The following is a 9,586-nucleotide window of genomic DNA, read 5'->3' on the forward strand; positions in this document are numbered from 1 at the left end:
GGCCCAGTTTGCCCCGGCCGCGCTCGCTCCTGCGGGTGGATGCTGCGCTTCTCCGAGCGGAACATGAAGCTGCTCTTCGCCGCCGCGCTCCTCGTGGGCTCTGTCTTCTTCCTGCTGCTGCCTGGACCCTCCGTGGCGGATGAGAAGAAGAAAGGCCCCAAAGTCACCGTCAAGGTCCGCGCTCTCCCCCCGCCCTTCCCTTCCTGTCTGGCGAAGGCCTTCCTGCCGTGACCTGGGATCCGGCCTTGGCCTCGGAGCATCCCTGCCTCGAGGAGGCGGCGGCCGCTTTGGGCTCCTCTCACCTCCTCGTCCCTAGGCCCTTCCTACCCTTTTAGGGGCACGGGATGCGGACCCTCCGCAACACCCACTAGACAGCAGTCGGTTCCAAATACCGTGCCGGGGTAATGATGGAAGATCCCCTCTGCCAAATCGTTTCTCCCGCTGAGCCACGGTGTAGTCATTTCCAGTCATAAAGCACAATAAATGTAGTTTAAACTTGCATGGTAAGTTTGAGTTAGGGTGGGCGGGTTTTCATTTTTCTTTTATGAGTTTTTAATGATCCAAGCCTTGTTATTTCAAGCAAAGATTATTATCCCCGCAATCTAAGAGCTGTAGACAGGCTTCAGAAAGCAGTTGGAGCTACTTACTATTCTATTCTCCACCAAAATCAGATTCTGCACCCCAATTTTGGTCCCTCTTTTCTCTCCCTTTCCCAGAGTAAATTCCCCAGTACTCCGTCTCTTACCAAGGCTACGTTTGAAATGATCTTTCTCCACAGGTGTACTTTGACCTACGCATTGGAGACGAAGATGTAGGCCGGGTGGTCTTTGGTCTCTTTGGAAAAACCGTTCCAAAAACGGTGGATAATTTCGTGGCCTTAGCCACAGGAGAGGTAAGTGGGTGGCCTACCGAACTGCAGAGCCCAGCAGTGGCTTGAGGTCCTCTCTTAGGGGTGAGCCATCCTGAATTTTCCTGGGCATCTTGTGTATGTGATTTATTGGAGATAAGAATCTCACAGACTTGACTGCCCACTTGGCTTCAAACTGTGATCCTCAGGACATGGCCTCCTGAGTAGCTAGGATTATAGGTTTGAGCCACAGACCCCTGGCTTGTCCATCCATTTTCTTGAGCTTGTTCATATGTTGTAAAGAGAGGAAAGACACTATGTGACCTAGGATTATATGAAGCTTGGTCTTTCTGGGATGTCTTGGGCACTGCTCATTCAGTAGTACATGGATGGATGAATCTGTCCAGTAGTGAGATGGCCTCTGTGACATCTGGGCCTATTTGATACCTGTCTGTTGATATATATCACTTATTTTCCTTTTCATCCTTTTTTTTTTCCCCTTAGAAAGGATTTGGCTACAAGAACAGCAAATTCCATCGTGTGATCAAGGACTTCATGATCCAGGGTGGCGATTTCACCAGGGGAGATGGCACTGGAGGTAACCTGAGGTCTATCTGGGCAGAGGAGTTTGCCACTGTAGCCTCCAAGGTGGCACAATCAAGCTATGGCTGATAAACAAAGCCTCTTCTTTTGCTCACTGCAGAGACACCTTATGCATTCCGGGGGTGGAGTGACATAGCAGTAATTCTAGGTCAGATATACAAAGCCCATGGAGGCACCCTCTTGGAAGCCCCCACAAAGTGAGAGGAGTGTTTTCCTTAAGGTTCCATAGAGCTGAATCCCACCCCTGCTTTACTTGTAAGACGGAAGGACAGATAGCCTGGGTTAATCCATAATCAGCCTGCTGTTCTCCAGACTCTGGGCCAGCGGGGATGGCTAAGTAGTTAAAGATCTTTTGCCTCCAGTACCTGGAAATTCCCAGCTGGGCATGATACAGAATGTCTTTGGATTTTTGCTTTGTCTTCAAGTTGTTTCTCACCTAGACAAGTTTGAAGCAGTAGCTGAAAGTGACAGTGCATGTGGAGACACAAAGCAGCGGAATTATTTGTTGAGTCACATACAGTTGGGTTTGATCCAGTATCTGTACCTTCTTACTCTGTGACCTCTTGCAAAGCAGGTCCTTAGAGCTTCAGTTTCTTTTCTACAGAGGGAAAGGGTTAGCATTGTGGACACTGTGAGATCAAGTCTTTTTTTTTTTTTTTTTTCGGGGGTTGAGGGGGTTCATGGAGCTTGAACTCAGCCAGGGCCCTGTCTTGAGCTAAAGAGCTCAAGGGGGGGCGCGGGAGTTTGGCCTAGTGGTAGAGTGCCTGCCTAGCATGCACGAAGACCCAGGTTCGATTCCTTGGTACCACATACATAGAAAAAGCCAGAAGTGGTGCGGTGGCTCAGGACAGCGCTCAGGCCCTGAGCTCAAGCCCGGTCTGACCAAAAAAAAAAAAAAAAACTAATAAAGAGCTCAAGGGTACTCCCTTACCTCTGGGCCTGGGTGTTGTCCCTGAGCTCTTCAACACTAGGTTATCACTCTTATCCTTGAGCCAAGTGCTACTTCCCGTTTTCTAGAGGTTAATTGGAGATAAGAGTCTCAGGTCCTTTAATGCTCCGGCTGGCTTTGAACCTTGATCTCAGCCTCCTCAGTATATAGGATTACAAGTGTGAGCCACCACTACCGTGGCTGGCTGGTATTGAATCTTGAGTGCCTGGCATTTGGTCAGTGCACAGTAAAGTCACTTATTGTTGAACTGCTGGTAGAGTTAGCACTTCAGACCAAGGTGATCAAGAATGGCCTTGTGAACAAGAGGAAAGATTTGAGTGAGGGTCCTGGATGCAGAGAATCTCAGTGGGCAAAGGAGGCAAGGTTAAGGTATGAATGCAACTCTATTGTGTGGCAAGTGCTTGGTCAAAGGAAAAGGGGATGATGGGAAGTAGCGGCAGGGTACAGGGAAGAGGGTTTATGGCCAGTGACTTGGGTTTATGCTCTAGGAATGGAGACCCATTGAAGACTGAAATGGAAGAACAACCCAGTTGCAAAATGTTTATGGGAAAGTGATATAGTTGTAGTATGTGAAGCCAAGAACAAGCTGACTGTTAAAGAAGTCGGTGCAGGTATCCTTTGACAGGATGACTTCTGCCTGAACCCTGGGGGTACACAGAGAAACAGTTAAGGGCACGCACTCTAGAAGAATTAGGCCATCCTAAGTTGAATTCTTCTCCGCATGACATCTCTAACTTCTATCACTGGTTCTTTTATTTTTGGAATATTAACATAGCCTCCGTGGGAGATAGTTATGTATGCAAGGCACTCGGAACAGTCTGACACACTGTTTAACTGTTCATGCTGTAGACATTAGCTGTGGTGAAAGTCCGGGTAATAGGAATGGACAGAAAGGGTGAACACAGCCGGGTCCTTTGACTCACACCTGTAATCCCAGCTACTCAGGAAGCTGAGATCTGAGGAGGTCCGTTCAAAGCCAGCCCAGGCATGGAAGTCCATGAGACTCTTATCTCCAGTGAACCACCAGAAAACCAGAAGTGGTGCTGTGGCCCAAAGCCATAGAGCACTAGCCTTAAGCCAGAAGAGCTCAGGGACAGCGCCCCAGCCCTGAGTTCACGCTCTTAACTTCCCCAGTGCTGGGAATCTCAGGGGCCCTCAGGTCATTGCCCAGTGTGGCAGGGAAGGGGGCGCCATTGTGCCTGCTGGAGCAACTTTGGGGCTGTGGTCTTGGAAACCATGTCGGGATCTGCATTCACTCCGCTGTTGTGGACCTTGGCTTTAAAACTCATGGACAGATACATAACACACATTCATAGTGTTTATTTCTGTTCATTCCTTGACAAAGAAAATACTGGGCCTTTGGGGTTTTTTTTTAAACTAAAATGGCAGTTCCTCTTTTGGTCTCCCCTTGCACCTCCCCTTCTCTGTCCTGTTTCAGCTCTGCAGCTGCATCTTGTGTTCCTAGGACAAGGTAGTCAGCCACTGTAGTCCTCCCTAGAGACTCCCCCCTCCCTGGCACCTCTACCAACCTTTCCCTCCACTCCGCTGGCCTCGAGCCAGGGTAGCTGATACTATGAGCCTTACTTAAAAGCCATAAAACTTAACCAGGCACTGTGGTTCATGCCTATAATCCTAGCTACTCAGGAGGTTGAGATCTTGAGGATCACGTTTCAAAGCCAGCCCGGGTACTAAAGACCAAGAGACTCATCTCCAATTAGTCACTAGGAGACGGGAAGTTGGGCTGTGGCTCAGGGGGTAGGGTGGTAGCCTTCAGCTGAACTGTTCAGGGACAACGCCCAGACCCAGGGTTTAAGTTCCACGACTGATTCCCCCCCACACACACACAAAAAAAGAACCATAAAACTGTATAGGAAATGATACATCTTGTACTATATTTGCTTATACTCCACTTGATTTTATATAAAATGGCCTGGATGTAAAGGCAGAGAATAGGAAGGAGACAACTTTTATGTCCTTGTATGTCATTCAAGCCTAGCCTGGCACACAGAAGGGCTGTGCCCCTTGGATCTGCTAGACTAACCCAGCTCCCTAACTTACTACTTGTCTTCACAGGAAAGAGCATCTACGGTGAGCGCTTTCCCGATGAGAACTTCAAGCTGAAGCACTATGGGCCGGGCTGGGTGAGCATGGCTAACGCAGGCAAAGATACCAACGGATCCCAGTTCTTCATCACCACCGTCAAGACAGCCTGGCTAGATGGCAAGCACGTAGTGTTTGGCAAAGTTCTAGAGGGCATGGTAAGTTCTTGAGGGGGGACTAAACCTGTGCCATCCTCACCCAAGCTCTAGCACAGACCCCAAAGTCAAGGCTCCCATCTCCAAAGACATGGAAGGCACAGGTTGAGACTGGTGCTTTTGCCTTATCAAGACTACACAGCCCGCCCCGGTGCGTTTTGTGCACACCCCTGGCTCCAGCCACTCCTGCTGAGAAGGGAAAAAGAAGATTGGGCATGGTGGTTCATGGCTATAATCCTAGCTACTCAGGAGGCTGAGATCTGAGGATTGCTGTGCTTCCAACTCATTCCCGGGCACTAATGTCTGTGAGACGCTTATCTCGGGAAATGGCGCTGTGGCTCAAAGGGTAAGGTGGTAGCCTGTGCTGAAGAGCTCGGGGACAGCGCCCAGGCCCAGAGTTCAAGCAAGAAAAAAGAAAAAGAAAGAAAAAAGGAATATGCAGTTTACAGCCTGCATCTCTACCCCATTCCCAGGCCTCAAACAGCCTCGCCAGGCCTTGGGACAGCTGAATCAATACTCCTCCATTGTGCTCAAATGGGGATGTGTGGGCTCTGACTCCTGGTCTTTCAGGTGCAGCCACACATGACATCTGAGAGGCCACTTGGCACCTGGCTCACAGTTACCTTTCTTTTTCCCCCCCTCCCATTTGGCCCAACAAAATTCCAACACTCCCTTGTCATCTCTCATCTGCTTGGCCTGACCCCCTGGCCCTAAGTTATTGAGTTCTGGTGTCTTCAAGTCTGCATGCTGTTCAAAAGGAGCCTGAGAATGCCAGTCCCCATCTTCTGTGGCCCTCACACCCCCACCTTTCCTTCCTAGGATGTGGTTCGGAAGGTGGAAAGCACTAAGACAGACAGTCGGGACAAGCCCCTGAAGGATGTGACAATCGCAGACTGTGGCAAGATTGAGGTGGAGAAGCCTTTTGCTATTGCCAAGGAGTAGACCCCAGGGACCTCTGACCTCTGACTAGCCATCGTGTACAGGCCCTGCGCCTTCTTGGGGGTGGAGAGCCTATCACTGGGCTCCACGCTGCACTGGCCCAGGTGCTGGTATCTGACTGTCAGACCCACTTCCCTTCGCATTCCAGGCCCAGTTTTATAACAAACTACCAATGCTGACCAATAATTAAAAAAATAAGTGGGTTTTTTATATATATATACGTATATATATATATATATATAGCCTGTGTATTGACCACGCTCTTGGGTATGGAAATACCTGATCCAGGTTTGCATCCCAAAATGTCTGGACCACTGATAGGGTCGTGGATGTTTGTCTCTTCCTCATGCTCCTTCCTGCTTGAACTGGCACCCTATGCTACCTACAAAATGTCAGGCAGAGGTTCTTTCTGTCAAAGAGCCCTTGCTGCCCCCACCACCTCAGCGTCGGGCATGAGAAGGTACCCATGCTTTCTCAGTCTGCCTCTAAGCCGATTTCTCCCTTCACTGCATCCCGTTGGCTTCACTAAAAGCCTGAGTCCTGCCAGCCCCAGCTGCCAGCGAAAGCCTAAAGTGGGAATGGGCAAGCTGATGGTTGCTAGGGCTCCCTGATAGGGAGCTCGTGGGACTGAGGCACATATTCATCCTGTTGTAGCCCAAGGCCTGCGCAGGTCAGAGCACTCGAGGCAGAGGATCTAGGCGGCAGTCAGCCTCAGGCTGGGCAGTTGCTGGACTGATGCTGAAGCCGTAGAGGCCCTGGAGCACACCGCTCACCACTACTTCCGGCAGAGGCTCTGTGGAATGGAAGTACAGGGAAGAAGTACTTGAGTAGCTCAGAGCCATGGCTTTGAACCACCCACAGGCTCATTTGAACCACCCACAGGCTCATACCACCCCCCCCCCAAAAAAAAGGCCCTGGCCACAGCAGAATATATATAAGCTATCCATCCGAATGAGACATTGCTGTTCCCAGGCCACATTTTGCTCCTATTAGGCTGTTGGAGACAACGTGGGAGCCAGTCTTCCTGCACAGCAGGTCCTGGCCCCAGAGGAAGACAAGGGAAATGCTGCTGGTGGTCCTGGGGGCCAAAACATGGTCAGTTCACCCCTACTCCATCCTGGTATCCAGATCGAAAGAAAGACTGCAAGCCAGGTGCCTGTGACTCACACCTGTAATCCTAGCTACTCAGGAGGCTGAGATTGGAGAATTGATTGGAAACCAGCTTGAGGCAGGAAAGTCAGAGGCTTATCTCCAGTTAATCACCAAAAAGAACAAACCTGGTGAAGCTGTGGCTCTTGGAAAAACACTAGTCTTGAGCCAAAAAGAAAAATAAAAACTTCAGGGATAGTGCCCAGACGCTGAGTTCAAGCCCCAGGACACGGACACACACAAAGGCTACAGATCAGTCACCTCACCTGGAGAAGGGGTATAAATGTAGGGGTCCACACGGAAGCTGATGACTGGCTGGTGGTGCAGCTGGGAGCTGGAAGGAAAGCGCTGTGAACCATAGGTGTGGCAAAGAGGGCAAAGTCCCCACCAGGGCTACCCTGCCTGCCTTTTAGCCTTTGGCCACTAGAGGGCAACAGGAGCCATAGCCAGGGTAGGTAGGGCTTTGACTTGCCTGCTGTCACTAGGCAGGAATTCCCCCAAGGTGCTGAAAAGCAGAGAGAGGTAGTTAGTAAGCTTCTTGGGGATGCCCTAGGGAGGCAAGGAGCGGGTGGGAACCAAAGCCCAGGAGACCATTCTATTTGTAACAAGCCCAGTTCCTGAGTCAGAGGCACTGGGAGTAATCAGAGCTGCCCAAAACCCAGCCCCTGTGCCAGTGGCTTAGGAGGGAGAACTAAGCCCGGGCTCTGAAAGGGAAAGGGCTCACTCTCAGATCTTTTCTAATGTGCTTGCTAAAGAGGGGCCTTACCACCCCTTCCAACATGGGGTCCTTACCCCCAGCTGGCTTTGGGGTCTGGAGGGAAGTGTCGAAGTCTCAGGAATTCCAGTAACTCCTTAGGCACATCCTGGTTCAGGTATAGGATGCCCTAAAGGGAGATCGGCAAACCTATCATCAGCCCAAGTACTAATTGCGTAGCCCAGTGCAAATGAAAATGTAGGTCCTTTGTTCCAGATAGGAGTTTCAAAGCAGTGGAAACAGGTCAGGGCCTTTCTGAGCAACTTGGTCCTGTAATCCATTGCTTGTAGTCCCATGAAGTGTCCAGGCCTGCAATCTCCCACTAAATCCCACCACTCTATGTTCCACAATGAAGAGCACACAGCTGGATGCCAGTGGTTCACATCTAATGCTAGCTGCTCAGGAGGCCCAGCTTTTGAGGATTGAAGTTTAAAGTTAGCCCAGGCAAGAAAGTCTATAAAGACTCTTATCTCCAATTAACCACCAAAAAAGCTCAAAGTACAGTATTGCTCAAGTGGTAGGGCAAAAAAACCCCAAACACCCTCCAGGACAGCCCCTAGCCACCAAAAGCAAAAATAGGAGGGGGAGGCCAAGTGTGGCAGTCACTGAACTGAGACCCCCCCTGGTTGCCTAGTTCAGTCTTTTCAAAAATCCACAAAGAGGGGTCTGGACTCACTTGTTCTTCAAAACATCGGCCCTAAAAAGTAACAACATCCCCAACTTGTGGGCTACCCCACCCCCCTCCCACATCTTTGTTTAAGTCAGACCCAGTCCAGGAGGCTGGGGACAGCATAGTTTGCCCCCCCCACACACACACACACCTGGATGTAGGCCTCCAAGCCCCGCCGCCGCTGCTCCAATCCCCGGGTCCTCCAGTTGGGCAGGCGTTTCGAGGGAAAGTCGGGCACTTTGTACAGTTTCTTGATCTGCCCCAGTGGTTTTACCGAGTTGTAATCCACCGTGTCCCCGCAGAGCTCTCAAGCCCACGGCACCCCCCGCCCTCCCCGCGCCCCTTGCCCTGTGTGAGCTGAGCCCGAGGTGGGGAGGCCCGGGGACCCCCAGGGGCTGGGACCGGCTGCGCGGGGATCGGGAGGGGTGGGCGCCCGCCGTCTCACCCGCTTGTGCAGCGCGTGGAACTCGCTGTAGCGCCGGGGCACCGTGTGTCTGCGCCCGCTGCACAGCACCTCCACCCGGAACACCTGGCGGGCGCAGGGGAGCGTGAGGCCCGCCCCACCGGCGCCCAGCTCCCGCGCCCCGCCCACCCTCGGTGGGCCAGGACAGCGCGCAGACGTGGGGCACCGCGGCTCTCCTCTCCGGGGACCTCCGGCGCCCAGCACACACCCAAGGGGAAAAGCAAGTAGACCCGTCCTCTTGCTCCCGGCAAGAGCCCAGGCCACGATCCGAGGGACTTGTAAATCCAAGCAACTCAAAACCCTCCTATCGAGGTGCCCCCGACGGCGAGCGGCGGCGGGTCCTCATTGCACTCGGCTCAGCCAGGTTTGGCGGGTCTCCGCAGCCCTCCCCTTGCAGCGGCCCTGCTCACCATGTGGCCTTTCTCTGGGCTCTGACTGGGCCCCTCGGCCGCGGGCCCCACCGACGGGATGTGAACTTCCAGCATCCGCGCTCCCGACTGACGCGCGCGCGGGGCTTGGATGCCCAGCTCTCCGGGAGCCGACCACAGACCCGGCGCGGCCGCCCCGCCCTCGGCCCCACCCCTCAGCCAACTGGCCACGCCCTCAGCACATAGGCCCCGCCTGTTCTCTGCCCACGTCCTCCCAGAACGCTCAGGCCCATCGGCCCCGCCCACATGCCACGCCCCTTATGTCCCTCAGGCCCCGCCCCTCTGGTCCGCCCCACCCTGGGCGTTTCCCTGGAGCAGCCTGGTGCTGAGACCAGATTAGCCTGGGCGTGGGGGACGCTACTCGGATGCCAGCCAGCCCTTCCCCGCGGTGGGGCCACCGCGCAGGAGGAGGAGCCCTCGGCGGAAAGTCAATCATTTACCCAACATTTCCTGGGCACACTCCGACTGCCAGGTACGCGGGCCAGCCAAACTTTCACCTGCTCTTGAGAGGCTCCCTTGCAGAGCTACT

At 52.8% G+C, this 9,586-nt stretch overlaps 2 protein-coding genes across 3 annotated transcripts; one reads left to right on the forward strand and one right to left on the reverse strand.

The window, feature by feature from the left end:
* Positions 1-5,809, forward strand: Ppib (peptidylprolyl isomerase B). Its single transcript, XM_090358206.1, has 5 exons — positions 1-174; positions 779-892; positions 1,352-1,445; positions 4,473-4,657; positions 5,474-5,809. The coding sequence occupies exons 1-5, from the start codon at positions 40-42 to the stop codon at positions 5,594-5,596; spliced, it is 651 nt and encodes a 216-aa protein (XP_090214332.1). The 5' UTR covers positions 1-39; the 3' UTR covers positions 5,597-5,809.
* Positions 5,810-6,182: 373 nt separating this feature from the next.
* Snx22 (sorting nexin 22) lies at positions 6,183-9,114 on the reverse strand. 2 transcript variants are annotated; one of them, XM_090358207.1, is made up of 7 exons: positions 9,040-9,114; positions 8,612-8,695; positions 8,318-8,422; positions 7,535-7,626; positions 7,215-7,247; positions 7,009-7,076; positions 6,183-6,386 (listed from the first exon to the last, which is right to left on the reverse strand). In XM_090358207.1, exons 1-7 carry the CDS (start codon positions 9,112-9,114, stop codon positions 6,265-6,267), a joined length of 579 nt encoding a protein of 192 aa, XP_090214333.1. In that variant the 3' UTR covers positions 6,183-6,264. The 2 variants fall into 2 exon arrangements, with proteins under 2 accessions (XP_090214333.1, XP_090214334.1); XM_090358208.1 differs by lacking the exon at positions 7,215-7,247.
* Positions 9,115-9,586: the final 472 nt, after the last annotated feature.

This window comes from Megascapheus bottae, chromosome 25 (genome assembly GCF_031878675.1).
Source record: "Megascapheus bottae isolate mThoBot1 chromosome 25, mThoBot2.hap1, whole genome shotgun sequence".
Taxonomy (NCBI): Eukaryota; Metazoa; Chordata; class Mammalia; order Rodentia; family Geomyidae; genus Megascapheus; species Megascapheus bottae.

Excerpts from the sequence above, each read along its gene's own strand:
- Ppib (XM_090358206.1), top strand. The coding sequence starts at position 40 with ATGCTGCGCTTCTCCGAGCGGAACATGAAGCTGCTCTTCGCCGCCGCG. Across the intron at positions 893-1,351 it reads TGGCCTTAGCCACAGGAGAG|AAAGGATTTGGCTACAAGAA; the intron begins GTAAGTGGGTGG and ends TTTTCCCCTTAG. Across the intron at positions 4,658-5,473 it reads GCAAAGTTCTAGAGGGCATG|GATGTGGTTCGGAAGGTGGA; the intron begins GTAAGTTCTTGA and ends TTTCCTTCCTAG.
- Snx22 (XM_090358207.1), bottom strand. The coding sequence starts at position 9,114 with ATGCTGGAAGTTCACATCCCGTCGGTGGGGCCCGCGGCCGAGGGGCCC. Across the intron at positions 8,696-9,039 it reads GCCCAGAGAAAGGCCACATG|GTGTTCCGGGTGGAGGTGCT; the intron begins GTGAGCAGGGCC and ends TGCGCCCGCCAG. Across the intron at positions 8,423-8,611 it reads TCCACGCGCTGCACAAGCGG|ATCAAGAAACTGTACAAAGT; the intron begins GTGAGACGGCGG and ends CCACTGGGGCAG.